Source organism: Mastacembelus armatus, chromosome 4, assembly GCF_900324485.2.
Source record: "Mastacembelus armatus chromosome 4, fMasArm1.2, whole genome shotgun sequence".
In the NCBI taxonomy this organism is placed as follows: domain Eukaryota; kingdom Metazoa; phylum Chordata; class Actinopteri; order Synbranchiformes; family Mastacembelidae; genus Mastacembelus; species Mastacembelus armatus.
In genome coordinates, this window is record NC_046636.1 from 7,352,002 (window position 1) to 7,369,909 (window position 17,908).

The 17,908-nt window shown below is 39.1% G+C and overlaps 1 protein-coding gene across 3 annotated transcripts in view; it reads right to left on the minus strand.

The window, feature by feature from the left end:
* Positions 1–17,908, minus strand: part of nek7 (NIMA-related kinase 7) — a 55,152-nt gene that overhangs the window by 4,519 nt on the left and 32,725 nt on the right. For all 3 annotated transcript variants that reach the window (XM_026323113.1, XM_026323115.2, XM_026323114.1), the window contains 4 exons: positions 17,064–17,172; positions 15,572–15,679; positions 9,280–9,374; positions 1,355–1,468 (listed from right to left, as the gene is read on the minus strand). In XM_026323113.1, coding sequence (XP_026178898.1) covers positions 1,355–1,468; positions 9,280–9,374; positions 15,572–15,679; positions 17,064–17,172 — 426 coding nt within the window. The remainder of the gene's footprint in view (positions 1–1,354; positions 1,469–9,279; positions 9,375–15,571; positions 15,680–17,063; positions 17,173–17,908) is intronic.

Genomic DNA, 17,908 nt, shown 5'->3' on the forward strand with positions numbered 1-17,908 from the left:
AAAGCATCTCTCTACAGGGTTTAGAGACATTAATAAGGATATCCTCCTAAAATTAGCCAGTGTAAAGGCATGAAGATAAAGGACAAGAGGTGGAACAGTTTTTTTTGCTTTAAGGACCATACAGATATGTTTCTAGATTTTAGCAATAGTATATAATATGTATGCCTTGTGTTTTTGCTAACTACGCTATTTTTAAAAGCTATGCTCTGAAGTGTTGGCATGTATTTCCCTTCTGTTCCAGGCAACTATTTGTTGGTATTCAAGAACAAAAATAATGTGTATTTCAATTCACAACTCTAGTAAATTTTAAGCATCATTCTATTTTCTATTAAAGAGTAAATAAAATTTGACAAAAATGCCCTTATGTGTAAAAAATATCTCAAGTATCACAAGCAAAACCAGCATATGGTTACTGAAATAGATGAAACTTGAGAGTGCCTTTTAAATATTAAGCAACAGGATATATTGCTGTGCAGTGAAATGTGGTAATTAAGACTAAGAAAACCTTTATTTGTCCCACAATTGGGAAATTGCATTGCTACAACTGCAAAGTACAAGTACACAGCAGAGTGCCAAAAGTAGCAAAGATGTGAGATAAATCAGAAATTAAAAATATTTAAAAAATACTATGTGGAATAAAACTATGAAGTAAAAGCAATAATTCACAAAGATTTAGAGTGCCCATCACGAATCACAGTATCAATGCTAAAATAATCTGATACATTCAGTTTATGTGCATGTGTGCCTATGACTCGGAGGTTTTGTATATGTTTACACTTGACTTAATATATTTAGGATAAAAAGACAGAAATGTTAGAAGAAAAATGCCACCCACACAAACAAGGCATGCAACACAAAGCCATGCGCATTCATACACATGTCACCAGCAATCAGCTATGGGGCAGTTTTAACCGCAGCCTGACTACATCACATTTTTGTGCATGGGTATGTCTATGCTAAATTACAGCAGATGATTTAACATTTAGTTAGGGAAACATGACACTCCAGCCCACTCTGGAGCATGGGCAGATGCTTTTGATATGCATGTTTAATTTACTAAACTAAAATCATAGCTGGTCTTTTGATCAGAGTAAGATCATACTGTACTGTAGCTCAGTGGATTGTAGTTATATATATATATATATAAAATAACTTAAATAGGCAATACAAGGAAAAATCAGAGAACTGGCAAAGAGAAAGAGAAACCACCCGGTACTACGTAAAGTACTACAGTGGTGTACTTTCTTCTTAAAGGAGTTAAGAAGTAGACTATCATGGGTCCTTTTAAAAAACTGTGTAGGTTCAAATTGACTTTGTGCCATAGCATTACAAGGGGAACTAAGGCAGTACTTACCTCCTCTGAGTAGTGATCTGAAGGTAGAGGGGGGTAGTCACATTGTTCTATCTTTTTACAAAGAGAATAAAGGTTCATCTTATCCCCATAGAACGGACTCTGTAAGGCTGCCATCTGAAATATAAAAGATATGAGTAGGGTAAAGAAAGTGTGAGGGCAAAGTAAAACCTTGAAACACAAACTAATTCTCAACAGGTGCTACAAAGATGACACTCCATTATGTGTGCATATTTGCTATTCGTAGTAATGTATATGGCTGGTTGATTATAACACAGATTGGGTATGAGATCTAAAGCAAGACAACAAGATGATGTCTAAAGTTTTTGCATGACATTAGCACACACATATTTTTGTTTTCTGCAGTGAAATGAGCCTAAAATTCATAAAAGAAAAACCCACATAAGTTTCCCTTGGTTTTTGTGTTTTCCTCGAGTATGCTGGCCCTGTCTGCTGCACTGCTTTGTTAAAGCAACTTAAAGGAGGAGAGGAAACAAACAGTTAAGGAAGGACATATGAGAGGAGAGGGGCATAGGAATACAAGACGAGAGAATTTTTCAGTTTGCTGGAGCAGCAAGAAAGCTGAATCCTCTAGAAAACAAATGCAAGCAGGCAGAGCAGAGACCGGGCAGATGGGAATGGCATGGAAGAATGGAAAGGATAAGGAGACCTTTCCTTCTGAGACAAAATAGGTGAAAACTTTCTACTGCCTTCCTAGGAATAGAAAACCATGCCATGCCATTTTTGCCAGGCTGAGTGAATGACTCACTTCCATGGTGAAGCCTGTAGCAGACTCGCATAATAAGCACACTTAAATTCTTCTTCTTTTTTTTTTTTTCTGATTCAGTGCTTTTAAAATAAATAGTACCAGACTTATGTGCTGGGCCAGATTGCATAACTAATGATAAACAAACATGGTTGGAGTAGTTGTCAGTGTTGTTAATGATGAGTTGCCATAAAATGCAAGAACTTGTTGACTTGGTATTCATTTATTTACATAAGAATATTACATAGGGAAAAACTGGGTGCAGTAAGTAACTAACATAATATCAATGGATTCTTTTTATTAGGTATTTCTGGGCAAAGAAATCTCCAGTCTTGTGCAAAAGGCTCCACAATCAATTATGCATGCTGAAATGCATTTTCCAGTTTAATTCTTTGCACCTTTTTTAGAACAGAGCTCATTTCCTTGAAATGTTGTTTTGTATCTCACAGAATTCCAGAAGAAAGAAAGTGTCTTCTGGATAAACGTGAAAGTGGATCGGTTGGTGTTCATAGCGTTATCTGCAGGCTGAGCATGCTTGCTTATGTGTTGTTTTAATACTTTTGAGCCAATTCCAACTTGAATATGATCTTGATGAATGTTTTTTAAAATTTGTAAGTGTTAATTGATAGCAAGGAAACGGTAGAAAACTGGAACAAGGAGCATCTATTGCTATAAAAGGACACAATAAAGAAAACAACATTATGATTTTATGATAGTGGGCAGATAGAATTTTGTTAAATAGAATTATTTTAACATCCGTCCAATTACAGAATGAACAGTATGTATTTGACAGCCTGCTAATTGGTACGTGTGAAAGTAGATGAAAACAACATCTCCACATAGGAATCCAAATGGAATTATTCCATACAGAATCCAGCAGGGGAGTGTGAATATGCCACCATCAAGCACTATAAAGATGTAACCATTCTGCATTTCCCTGAGAATAGGATCACAAAGGAAAAAGGTGAAGAATAACAGATGTTATCCTTTACTGACAATGGCGACTTCTTGAGAACCAAGCAAATGAACATTATCATTATCAGCATTGTTTTACAAATGGTGGCTCTGAGTCACGCAAACAAACTCATTGGACCATTTAATGATAGAGAGTGCTTGTAGTATACTGAATAGATGTTACTGACCATCTGGCCTCTTCTTTAGTGTGTAACCCATTGACACAGACTAAAAGGTGCAGAGCACATCTCCAACTTGTAGGTAGCTTCTTCATTTTCGTCTTCACTAAATAATGTGTCAAGACAGTGATGGTGCAGAGAACGAAAAGTTCATGTTCCCTACTGGGTAGATTTCAAGACTCTGTCACAGTTTCCAGTGGGAAGTCGAGATAACAGGAGCTGAATCTCAGTGGGCTACCTCACTTCTGGACATAATTCGCTCTTGCTCACCTATTCGCACTCATAATCGAACAAACACACTCATACACTATAACTTCGTAGATATGAAGCCTAGAGGATCTCCTTCTCTATCTCGCTTTGAAGATCTCTCTCCCTCTGTTTGCACCACTTGAATATGTGTGTGATAGCAACAATGCATTTCCATTAGTAACAACACTTACTAATCTAAGATTTCAGATTGGATTCCACGTAGACTAATATAAAGAAACACTGAGACATGAATAAATTCAAATCCTTTAAAAACTGCATACTCAGAATTACCACAGATGAATTATCCAGAGGGACTTGGCCAGAGTGTTACCGACAACAAGCAAAACTCAGAGGGTATAGGTCCAATAAAAACTAAAATACTGTTTGCTGCCAACATAAACCTGATAAAATATAACAAATTATTCTGACAGACTTTCCTGAAGGCTCTATTTCTACCATTAAGACAGATTTACAATACTTAATTTTAATAAAGAACAATACAGTTGATGACTTGTGTTACAGTTCATGAATTGCCCTTTATTGAAAATAAAAAGTGTTAATAGTTGCAACAATATATATATTTTTTTTTAAATTATACTCAACTTTAGATATTATATTTGCAGCTAATTTGCTATTGGCAGCAGACAATCAATATATCCCCAGTCCAGTGAGGCAAAAAAAAAAAACCCTCCAGTTATATTTACTCCCAAGATCAACAATATCTTGAACTTAAACGATTCATTTTCTAATAACCACACAGAGAGTAAATGCAAAAACACTGTCAGGTAGACTCAGAGAGGGAGCAAACTTAGTATCAGACCTCCACTGGCTTTCTTTCAAAAGTATGACTCTGTTCTAAGTGCCCACATTTGTAAAAAAAAGCTGACACCTTACACTTTTTTTCAGAAGTTAAGTTCAAAGAACCATGTGGGACATGTGGGTCATTTTGTGCACCTCCTAGTTGGTGGTATGACTCTTCCTATACCTCCTAACCACTGCTTTAAGTGAGTTTTGGCTTATGTTCAGTGGTCTAATGATGCTTTTGTGCCATCTGCCATCCTTATGAAATATCACAATCTGATTTCTTACTTGTACACTACATTTTAATTTATTAATAATAACTTATTAATAATACAGTTATTGTAACATGGTAGCACTTGGCATCATTTTAATTTTACATGGTGTACTCAGTTTTGAGGCATATTGTACATATACCTTTTAGTATTCTATGGAGGGTAGTGTGCATGGTTGTGGGTTTGTGGTAGCACTTAGCGCTTCCCAAAACATAAAATTCTCAGTGAGAGAAAAATAGGGGAAGACAGAATGAACTGCAAAGAAAAAAAAAGAAAACCAGGCAGCTGTAGACACCAGGAGGCAAAGGGTTAAACAAGACCCCATCGTATTTTCATGCATCTTCTGGTTTTGACAGATGAAAAATGTCAACTGTCCTGTTTGTATTTGGGAGTTTTTGCACTATTCATCTGCTTCATTAGTGCCTGCTGCTCCTAGCCCCTGACAGCTGCCGGCCCCCTGCTCTCAGCACATACATACACACATACACACACACACACACACACACACATAAAGATGCATGCCCACACACACACATTTACTCGCTTTTTTCAAACTGTGTTGTCGCAATGGGTTAGATGATTGACTCACTCACTGACCTCTGAGGCCCCGGTGAGCTAGTGTGAGCATACGTGTGTGTGTGTGTGCGTGCGTGTGTGTGTGCATGGTTCATTGATATTCGAAAGACATACAATGCACACGCATGCCGGCTGTCTGTCTGAGGGGTGTGAACTGCTGGTGGCAGAACACATGCACATCCTCACAAGCATACACTCTTTCCTTTGTTCCTCAGCTCTTCTTCAGCTGGCCAGGTTGTGCTCTCCCCAACCCAGGCATGTAAACCCAGCATCCCCGTTTGTGTAAAAGGTCTAGATTAGGTCTTCCAGTTTAATTAACACTGATCTGGATCCTTCTCCTGCTCCACTCCCTGTGCACCAATTAAAAAGAGCTGCAAGAGTCTCCCGTTTTTTCCCTCCCCCCTCCCTTTATCCCTGGAGCCCTTACAGCCTAGAACGGAAGGGCTTCACAAAGTTCTCACTTATTCATTGATAAACGTACAATTACAGACATATGCCACATGAAAATAAACACCTAACAACAACAAACGCATGCAAAACATAGGCATACTTTCTCTCTAACTATATTTCCTCTCTTACTCAAACAGACTTTTTTATGTTCCTTCAAGTGGCTTTATGATGATATATTAATCAAGGCAATAAGTCACAGTGTAGGGACACTCATTAAAAATATACCTACACCCAGTGGACTCATCACTTCACTACTTCAACACACTAAAAAGGGAAGAGAGAATGAGAGAAAAAAGAAAAAAGAAAAACTAATGAAACAACGAAAAAAAAAAAGTGAATTTTAAGTGCCACGCTGATCCAACGGGTCGAATGACAAAAACACACAGTATAAAAGAACCTATTCTAATGACACCCATCTCACTACAAATCCATATGAAAAATATGATAAAAACATATGTGCTTTTATAGTGGATTATTAGCTTTGCATTTAATTGACAGGAAGTTCTATTTCCAAATTATATTGATGTCTAATCAGAAAATATGGGTGGATATAGAAGACAGGTTAGGAAGCAACATTAGCATAAAATAGTAAAATGTCTGACATACTGTGCACAAACAGATCAAGTAGTTAGATCTGGCATAGTGAGATTCTGACACTGCTATGAGGAACACGTTTTTAATCCATTAAAAAAACATGCACATGAAAGGAAAAAGGTTAAAGGATACTCAGGTTTTCTTTTTTTTTTTTGCAAAAAAAATCTTCAAAAACAGACAGAGAGCTAGCCAAAGGGGCAGCTCGTCGCACGCAGCTGCCGAGAACCCAGGTTTTTGGGCCCCATAAAACCAATAGCAAAACAAGAGGGGAGGGAGAGGAGACAGGAGACATGAGCACAGTCAAACATATGGAAGGAGATACGTTCCAGTAAAGCTTTGCAAGATATTCTCCACTAACCTTAATACAAAACACATCTGTACAAGCAAGATCAAGTAAAATGTAAAATGTAGCTTTTTACATAGACCACAAGTGCATTAAAGGTATGAATGCAAATATAAGGTGGTTTTGACTATAAGCAGAGTAGTAGGAGACTGCAATCTGATTGACTGAGTGACCATATACCCTTCTTTACTATACCAGTCACCTAGGGACACAACCAAGTGGTTGCAACATCCCTGCTTACAAGAGGAGATTTGGGTGAGGGGGCACAGGCCAGGGTCAGGTGATGTAATGAGATTGGACACAAGCAGAAAATGATCAAATGGAATAGGAGATGAGGTTAGACATAGATACAATGACCAGGTATTGATGGACAAACCCATCGGACCCTAAACAAACCCCTGGGGCACAAGAATGAAAAACGCAAGCTCTCTCAAACGGATCTGTTTCACACATAAGGAACCAAACTCCCCTGGATACAAACACGCACATTCATGGATGCATGAACACACACAAAAAAAAAAAAAACAGCACAAACCTCAGTCCCTATTGTATGTTCAGACTGAAATCAATGAGTACCAAAGGGAGAAGGTGTAGATTTTTATGTGAATTTGCTATGCCTGAAGGTTAACTGTGGAAAAGGGAGGCATACGAAGGGGAACATAGGAGAGGGGAGGAGAACAGAGCAAGAAGGAATGGAGAGTTTCTGAGAGAAAGTGGTAAGTTTCCTGACACCAAATGCACTTTGGAGCCCTCTTACCAAGAAGAGTGGAAAGCAAAGGTCTGTTCTTCAAAGAGAATATGAATGGCATGGTGAGCACTGCTCCAGTAACAATAAGGTTGTAAAATCTTTATCTCCACATGCTCCTTGCATGGCTCACCTTGACCTGATGGCTGGAGTTCTGTCTCTGCTCTTGTACCTACAGTACTTTCTCTCTGAATGAACACCCCCCATCTAAGGCTTTGCTCTAGCAATCTATAATCCCGCTTTCACTATTTGTTATTTTCCCCTTCCATTTCTCTGCCTCTGCTCCCCATAGCTGTCTAAAGCTTCTTCTCTAACTTCTACAATCTCTCTTTAGACTTGTACTGTCTATTCCCTTCCCCTTCTCTAGATTCCTATATTGTTTCTGTATAGATTTCTGAACTTTTTCACCTCACATCTTGATTCCCCAGCTTTTGACCTCATCAGGGAGCAACAGGTCTCACTCTGTTTTTTCCAATTTTGCTCTCTAGCTGGTCCCTCCAGTTGGGAGGTATAAAAGATCAATGTAGTGTGCCCATCTGAGGCCGTGACACAATTAATGTGCAGGCTTCCTATGCTGTACTACCCTACAATGAGTTTCAAAATCACCAGCTTCCTTAAGAAACTATTGAAAAAACTTGGAAGATGTCAAGATAAAACACAGAACTTTTAATTAAAATTAAGCCAAGTCAAATGTTTGATCATTTTGTGAGGGACTTTTTAAAATATTAATCTCTACCATGCATACTGTATAAAAGTTTTAAAATCAGCTGCCTGGTGGCTCTGCTTTATGTCAAGCCCTTTTCGTCCATATCCTGTCTATATCTCTACTGTCAACTAAAACTAAATTCTAAGCATCTTAAAAAAGAAATCCCAATTTAGATTGTGAAACAAACAACATCAAACACATCTTATCAAAATAAAATAAACTAAAAACATTCACTGCTTGTGCAGCTATGCAATCATGATACCTATATAAACTATGCAACAGAAGCAATATTGTATAACCAAGCAATCTGTTTTATATTAACAATAAATGTGGCCTATTTAATGTAAACACATGGAGAGACCACATAAGTAAAAAGCAAAGGACTAAAATGTAACCTACAGCGCCCACCATTCTTAGCCAGCCACAGACATGCATTAGTGTAGTGCATTGTGGGGACCTAATTAGCATGAAGGACTGGTCTCTGAGCAACCATGACCTGCAAGCTAAGCTCAAACTTCTTCCCCATGCAAACTCCACCTGCATGCCTGAGGCGCTGTAGAGAAGGTGTAGTCACTGGTGCGTTGAAATGCAGCCCAAGAGCAACTCAGTGGAGTCGGGAGAGAAGAGGGGAGGAAAATGTGGGTGTTTCCATTGCTGGCAGTGTGTCTGTATATATTCACTGTATATGAAGATTGGCAAAGTGGGAAAAAAAAAAAAAAAAAAAAAAAAATCAGATTGACTGCTATCATCCATGTCTATCATTGTTATGCTCCTCACTCTTTCCTTTGCCCCCTCTGCTGTGTGCTCCTCCCAGGCTTGTCTCCGCTGTGTGGTCTATAGCAGAACCCTGCGGTGTTTTGCTCCTGACTAATCAAACTAGTCAGTGTCACTGGGCAGTCTTATCTAAAACACATGGCCATGTCAGTTCCCTTCACTCACCAGCTTTTCAACGTTTAGCAGATTCCAGAGCTAAAGAACTTTAACTGAGGGAGTCTTAAGGCCTCAGCTGAGCCAGGACACAGGGAAAGAAATGAAGAACAGGAGGAAAAACAAGTACAGAAACACTGTACATGTTGGCAATCAGTGATAAATGTGCATTGTTCTATTTTACAGGTCTAGTGAGGTCAATATATGTACAAGTGTAAGCATTTGCATACATTTTCTTATAGTACTATATCATATGTGGGACTGAGAATGGTTTGTTTGTGTGTGTCTGAGCCAACGTGTTCTCAACGTGTCACTCCTACAGTCGACTGCAGGGTGACAGTATCTGCACATATTCCCATAGTTTACCTCGTAGAGCAGGCATCCTAGCGACCAGATGTCAGATTTGAAGTTGTATCCGTTTTCGTGTATCCTCTCCGGTGACATGTAGTAAGGAGTACCCACTGGAATACAGAGGGAGAAGGAGGAGGAAGGGGAGACAGAGAGAAAAGGACAGAAGGGAAAAGACAGAGGCAGAGAAGGAGAATAGGACAAAGAGAGTGAGCGTTAACATTTTGCATTGCAAACCCATGCTTCCCCCAGTTCATCAACATCACTGACACAGCTCACGTGGTACAGGGAAACAGGTGAGGAATGGTAGGTGCAGTCTGAAACTGCGGCACATTCACAGATTGAAATACCATATTTTAGCAAGAACGTTAAAAAAAAACTGGGGGGAGACTTTAGAGTGCTTTGTCTCTTTTAATTCTACGTAAGATGATATTTAATGAGGTTAGATATCATCATGTACACTGATACAATTGTACAAGTACCACAAAGTTACACACATATGTACAGCAGACCTACTTGCACACGCAAAATATACATAAATCAGTTTTGATTACTGGGGCTCAGTAATGATTTGAAACAGTAGTCAGTGAATATGGCCAGGAAGCAGCGGTGGACCCTTAAAAGTTGTCCTGTTTCTGGTTCTGGTTTTGAAACTCAAGAATCCCAAACTGCCATGGCGACTGGCAGAGCTCCAGAGAATCAGACCTTCACCCAAAGAGACACAAAGAGGAACCGCAATTCAACATCACATCTAAAACAAACTGTGGGAAACTTTAGAGATTTGCTGCTTTTGTAGCTGAATTTGGCTGGCAGATTTTTTCCATTTGCTTGCTGTTCATTGTGAGTTCCCATGTAAAAGTCTATCAAGCACATCCAGCAGAAATTTCATATTAATCACATATGGATAAAGGGTAAAAGTTTTTTTCAGCCCTTTAACCTGTGCTGAGTAGCTCTCAGACTCTCCTCATTCCAAATACTCTCAAGCAAATGTGAATGGAAGACTCCCTGAAAAAGATTAACTCTACACTGCCTCTGCTGAGTTGGATTACAACCTCCATCGGGAGCATCACCTGATTGCTAATTACAGTAAGTCCCTTATATTTCAAGTGTGACAACAACAGTGACATTAACAGAATGTTTGAAGTCTGCTAGATAGCCTAACATAGTATCTTTTTTATTTTTTTTCATTACTTATAATTGAAAACTACTACTTGAAACACTCCTAAACGCCTAAAATTTGTCCAGCACCACACATCACTGAGGAGCTCTGAGTCACAACAAACATGATGCCACTTCTTATTGTTTCCTTCTTCTAGAGGTGAAGGTGTATAAATTTATTAAATTAGCTGGTGGAATAACTGGAATCAAATTTCAAATAGTACAAGACACGACAACCAGAAACAAAAAACAAGGTTATGAGGTTATATAAAAATTAAGTATAAAATGCTGAATTGAATGCAATGTATTTTTTAACTTTATTATTACAGACAGAAAACCACTGAGTTTCTAAAGATTTTTTTAATAAATCAAACACAGTGTAGGCCCTAACCCATATACCTAATGTGCAATGGGAAATAGGTCAACTTTTGTTTTTTGTTTTTTTATGGAGGGCAACTGGTAGTCGCTGAGTTTACAATATACAAACAGCAGAAGTGAGTTGGGTAGGTGAAAACAGCTCTCAGGTAGAAAGAACTCAGGAGAAAAGTTGCAGGAAAATGGTAGGAAAAAGCCATAACTGCACATTCACTCACAGCACTCACACAGCACACACACACAAACTCTCCAGAGGCATTCTGCACATTAACAGGTCGGAGGAAACTCAACTAATGTAATTGCAATTAATAAAACTATTACAGAGGGGGCCATTAGATTTGAAGTCTATGGGAGCTGAAATAAAAGCTAGCACTTTTAATTTTGGTGCAGATCTAATTAGGTTGAGAAAACACGCTTTTATCTTAAATGTGCAGATTTGAATAATGAAGTGTTACCTGTCATTCCAAAAATAATCAGCAGCTGCACAGGCAGAGAAAAAGCAAGTGAGAGCAAGTGGAAGAATAAACAGGAGACTGGGGATTGCTGCTTTAATTGGTCATCAGGTTGGTATTGTGATCTGTGTGTGTGTGTACGTGCACTTGCGTACTTGCGTGTGTGCGTGTGAGCTGTGAGGTCTCATGGTGCGGTCTGAACAAGCTCCCTTAACATTCATTATTAGTTGATTAAAAAGAATCAGCCTCTCTTATGCTAATAGTTGCATAAAAAAAGCAGCAGTGCTGGGCTTAGGCTGCTTCAGCATGCTAAATTAAGGGCACATTACTTATTCATGCAAATAAATTGTAAGTCATGTTGGGATTGATTTCCATTATTGTGAATGGCTATGACAACACTGTATTCTCTGTGTAACAGGGTAAGCGTTGTTGTATAGGAGGTGAGATGCCATCCAGTAAAGAACCCCACACTTCTAAAACCCTGCTGAATGTAGAACAAAATAACAAAAACTGGTTTTGACTACATTTATTGACTTGATTGCACAGGCTTTCTTCGATTTTTATATTAACACTTTAAACCTACATCTTTTAACACAGTGAAGCATGTCATAGGGAATATCCATTAATAGTGTAAGCTTCCTCTAATCGTTGCCCTATTGCCAGTTTTGCATTTTTGTGTTTGAAACAGACAGTGAGATTCTGTTGGACTCTCCAAGGATATGACAGAATTTCTCATTCAAACTAAGGGCAGGAGTTTGAAAACCTCTGCTCTATTGTGTTTTAACAAAAACGTAAGACCTTAAGTTCAAGGCAGCAGAAGTGGACCTCATCTCATAGGCAGAGAGTGATCTTTGCATTCCCTTACTTTCCCATTACAGTATGTTTATCTACTTGTCCTGCAGAGCCCTCATGCTCTATTTGGATCTCTGCCTACCCCTCTGTTTTATGACCTGCTTCCTAACCTTTATATGATAACTAAGTTTTTATATAAACATATATCCTGAAACATAGTTTTCTGTTCAAACCATCTTTCTACTTCAAAGTTGTTCTCATTCTCTTTTCCTTTTCCTCACTATTGCCCAGTACTCACTGTTAACGTTCTCATTACAGATGTTAATTGCAGGTATATTACACCACTTATTACTGCCACTTGGCCAGTCTCTCAGTAATAACTGAATCAGCTTCTCTATCATTTTCTTTTTCTATTTAATCCATCTCTTGACATAACCTTACCTATCCATCCTGTGCACTGAAAAGAGGAAGGTGTGTAGAGGGTGCCTTTCGCACGCTTGAGTGTATTTTTGTCAGTTTTATTTCCCAAAGTGCGGATGTATACGTGTCGATGACTGTATGTGTGTGTGTCCGTTGGTTTTTATGTATGCTGCAAATTCATGTCAATGATAATCTTCTATTTGTGTGTGTATGTCCATGCATTCAGGTCCACATGAACGTTCACATGCATCTCAACATACATCTGTATAGGAGTCTGTGCGTGTCTGTGTGTGTGTGTGCAAGAGTGTGTTAGAGGTATAAAAACTGTTTGTGTTTTTGTGTGTGTGTGTGTGTGTGTGTGTGTGTGTGTGTGTGTGTGAGAGAGAGAGAGCCTACAGAATGCTGAGCGGCTGAGTTGAAAGTCTGGGAGCTGACAGGCTGTATGCCTGGACCTCCATCTCAGCTCCACCACCCTGCTCTACTGTTCAGCTGGGTGGCTGGGCTCATTACAGACCTACGCTGGCACGCGACTGCACGCGCACGTGCACACACATCCACAGTTCCTATTCTTATTCTTTTTTTCTATCCCTCTCTCATGCTTGCTTTCCTTTTTCTCCTCCCTTTTTTATGTCACACTGTCATATTCTCTTCTCTTACTCTGCTCCACCTAACTTTTTCTTTCTCTGCCTTCTTTTTTTGTCTTCTTTTTTCTTTGTCACTCTGTCACATTCTCTTCTCTCGCACCCAGCACATGCTACCTTTTCTTTTCTGTTTCTTTGTCACCCGTTCTTCTATTTCTTATGCTCCTTTCTTTTTCTGACATATTGCTTTCTGCTCTCTCTCTTCCCTCTCTCACTCTATGTGCTGTCTCCCATTCTCCAACTCTAGTTTTCTCACACCTCCTCTCTCTCTCACCTTCATCTTTCTCCCTGACTAAAAGTCAAGGCACCAGAAGGAGGGACAGAAGGAAGGAAAAGTGAGAACAAGTAAGATAGAAAAACAGCAGTAGGAGAGGACGAGAGGTGACACAGAAAGACAGACAGGAGATCTTCCATTTGAAAAGAAATGCAAGAAATGTTAAGGGGAAAGCCAGAGACACAGTGTGGAAGGATGACGGGCTCTGAGCCCATTTTTTCCACAGGTCATGCTACCCTGGGGTATCATCCAGTGAAGACACCAACATACTCAGACAGTATGTTCTTAAAAGGATACAAAAATACATATGCATCATCCACATGCTTGTTTGAGCTGAATAAATCTTGTGATCTCAAGGCCAGTGCAACGGTTCTAACCCAAATGTATCTATGCAAAAACAAAATACACCTGGCAAACCCTGACTCTGCACTGGAAGAAATCTTACATTCTGTGTAGGTTAATAAAGCAGTTTTATTGCTTCATATTAATGATGAGGGTATTCCAGGTGGCCCCTCTGCTTGTGGGGCTGCCTATCCCCAGTCAGCCTAGAGAGGGTGCTGTGGACTCAACTTTTAATGAGAATCCACAGACGCTTTCACCGCTCTGTTGGCACTGAAGGCTGCTTAGCTGATTGGGCTTCTGTTGAGTTGATCATGCGATTCACACTTTCTCAGAAGCTGGGCTGCTGCTGTACAGGGGCTGAGAATAGCATACTGTTGGTGGTAATAACAGTCTGCCATAGGGAAGCAAGACAGTGTGAACAACAGCATTTATATTTGTCTATGGAACGTATTTTTTCTACAATTTTCAATCTATGAAGCAGCTCAAACAGCAGACAGGGTGTTAGATAGCACTTGCATGTACCTCAACAGGCCGAGATTCAAACAGTGTAACCATTTCAACTATAATGATCTGTAGTGTCCACAGAATTGTGTAATACTATACATTCAACTGCTTAGCACATCAATCCATCCATCCATCCATCCAATTAAACCAAAATAAGGGGGAAAACTAACTTGTTAGATGTAACCAAAAGGTTTATCCATAACTAGTGACTATTGCATCATTCTTGCAAGACATTCAACAGTCTGTGTTGTCTTTGCTTACCATGGAATAATTTGTTAAACTCTACTGCCCAGGGACATATCACTGTTACACTTAAGAAGTATTCAGTGAATTGAATAAATATAACACGGAAATACCTAAATATAAAATTATACCAATTCAGCTTGTGTGGTGGCATTTTTCACTAATGCTGTTAACAATCTTCATAATGCCCTGTGCTTATTTATTAAGGCATGGTGCCTATCTTAATTTTATGGCTTGTACTGTAAATCACCTCAACAACTCATGGTCCCTTAGCATGAAGACTGTATTTTCTAATACTAGGTATTTCATTATTTTTGGTCTGAAGTGTTTATATTAACCAATTTCTAACTTTTCTAACAGTTTATGACAACAGAAAGGTGCAGAAGTAGAAAGATTTTTAACAATGTTCAACAGTGATGAGGGCCGACTGAAAGAAGATGTTAACAAATTGTCAGTTACAGTTGTTCTAAACAGTAGTACAATTTTAATTTGTGAGCCTACATACACACGTGAAAAGTGAGATAAGGTGCACTAACAAGTTTTCACTGACAAGACACTGTCAGTGGTGTCTCTTCAAGTGTTATTTCATTCTTGAAGCTACAGGTTTTCTGAAGATTCACAGTACAACACCCATAGTCAGTAAACATCCTGTGCTTACATTTGTCAGTTCAGTCACTCCTCTCACTCTTATTTTTTGTGTTTAGTCCTAAACTAATCCAAATGGAAAACTGTGTTATATGATTTTCTTTCCTACAAGTGGCAAACACACCCATCAGTGCCAGCAATAACTCTGATTGTAAAGTTGGCTGGCTTGTTTTATGGCACACAGTCACAATCAGAGCTGTGTGTCAACCGCCTCTGCCCAGACTTCATCCGTGTTAGGGTTAAAGGTCAAGGAAACAGGAAGTGGCTAAGTGGCCTATGAAGGGGCTGGGCACCGTGCTGGCCAGGCAGCATGACTACATGACACATGGCTCTGTGCTCACCATGCTAATAAAACACATCCAACACTGGGTGACTACAGGGGGTTGTTCTGTGTGTGTGTGTGTGTGTGTGTGTGTGTGCATTTGTGTGTTTAATTGTGTACATCCATGTATGTACAAACTTACCTAGCGAGTGAGCAGCAGTTGTTTTGGAGCTGAAGAATCGTCCCAGTCCCAAGTCTCCTAGTTTGACTACTCCTGTGGCTGTGATGAACACATTGGCTGGCTTAATGTCTGGAGAAGGGCACAAAGAGGAGAGAGAAGGAGAGACAGAGGGTTAAATATCAGTTGGCTGCATTTTAACTGAGACTCCCCATTCAAATTCCTAATGTGTAACACAGAGAATTTCCAGACTTGACATGCTGTGGTGTATAGCATACATTTGATGATAAATAAAAAAAAATGCTTCTCTTCTATGACAAGAGTTTTTCTGCATTACAGGTGTGTATGCGATTGAAACTTTTCCATTACAGTTACTGTGGGCAGCAACAAACTGTTTCAGTGGCTTTTTCTAAAGTAATGTTAATTTAACCTGCATCAGCTTTTGAAATTTACTGCTCCTGTATAATTGTAAGCGGCTTTTGAATGGGCAGCCTCAACTAAGTGGTCGTTAAAGCCCAGAGCTCAGGGTTCATTAGTGTCCTTTTGCCCTAATCAGACTCAGTGCAGCGGAAGTACATCACCTAGAGCTGAATGTGAGTTCAGCAGCCTATGCACATGAATCCAAGACTTGACTGGGCCCTATTGAAAGCATGTGTGCTCATAAACACTGTGTTCTCTGGTCTATGTCTTGTTTAACACCTCTACTTAAGACTTCTGTCATGTGCAACAAGGTCCTTCATTTAAGAAAAAACACTTTAAAATGATGACAATGTCCCAGGTTTTCTTTCATTTTCTAAATGTTCAAGACAGTAATATTTTCAGGTGTTTTTTTCCTTTTTTTTTAATATATTTTATACATATTTATATAATTTTTATTTTAAAATACATTTCACATATACATAACATGCAACACCGTAAAATTCAGTTTTGTATGCCATGAAAATTAAGCTGCAGATCATGAAACATAATCCCTCACAGCAAATGACTCAAAGCCTTAATTTTTTTGTTTTTCAAGTTTCATTATTGTTAGGTGGTAATTCAATGGCAAGTAGAGACTGCTAGGTCTCCCAGTCATTGGTCCCATATCTAACATTTATAGGTTCCTAGTTAAGGCCAAACATCCAGCAGACAAGAGGATGAGTCCCATATGAATCATTGGATGGTTCAGTTGGAGCCTTATTACCCCCTACTGAGAAAGGCCTAAATATCAACCATATCCATATTAGTAATGTCTTTTTGACTGTCTGTTCTGCCATCAGAATAGAAAGTGGTGAAAATTATTAGAGCTAAACTTTGTCCATTGCTGATGATTTCAACAGGGTTCTACTCTTGGTTCATACGCACCATCTGGTGATTCTATAAATTCTCTTACTGTTCTCTACTCTCAGACTGCATAATCAAGTATTTTTTTCAAATGTTTTTTTGATTATATAATATTTTTTGTTATTATGTGTAGGTGTAAGATTATGTGCACTGTGTGTGCGCGTGTGTGTGTGTGTGTGTGTGTTAACATTACCTCTGTGCATGACTCTCCGAGAGTGCATATGTTCGAGCGCACTGCAGAGTTGGACAAAGTACTTCCACACCGTTCTCTCTGGGATAAGCCTCCTCTGCTTCTTAAAGTGCTGTAGAGCAAATGCAAGATCACACACACACAGACACCAAATCAGAATCAAAGTTACATTTAGGATACCTGAAAGAAAGACCAAATAAAATATTTTAATAGTAAATGAAAATGGTCTATGTAGCAGGGAATACAACTTTAAGATGGTAGCAAAACATTTATGTCTGTTTATACAGCATCCATCACCAGCCTCATTTCCCAACTATGTGTCCCTAAACTTAATGCAACCCAGACTGCTCCCTTCTCATTCTGTGCTTTGCCTAACCAAGCTCTGTCTCATTTTCTCTATGGCCTACAATGGAAAGCATATGGATTGTCAGGAACTGGGGAGAAGAAATTTGTGTTACCTTCCAAAACTCGCCCATCTGGCACACAGCTTTCAATGGCACAGTGGTTCTAGTTTTTTTTAATTTTTTTTTTTTCTTAAGTTTATTTATTTTGGTGGGCTGAGTGAGTCGGTCTAGATTATCAAGACTCCAGCGCCTCTCCAGGAAAGCCACAGTGATGACAGAGTTTCATCGTAGCCCTTAATGGCTTGAAGCTGTATTGATCCAAAATGATTAGACTCAACAGTTAATGATAGGAAATCCTCCTTAAATAGCAGTGTGCAAGACTAAGAAGATATGAGAAGTAAGGCAACCAGCAGAATTTTATGGGGTGTCTGTGTGGCTCCATTTGCAGCCTCAACTTTAGCAAGCTTGGGTGCAAATCCTGCACATGACAGTTAAAATTTAAGC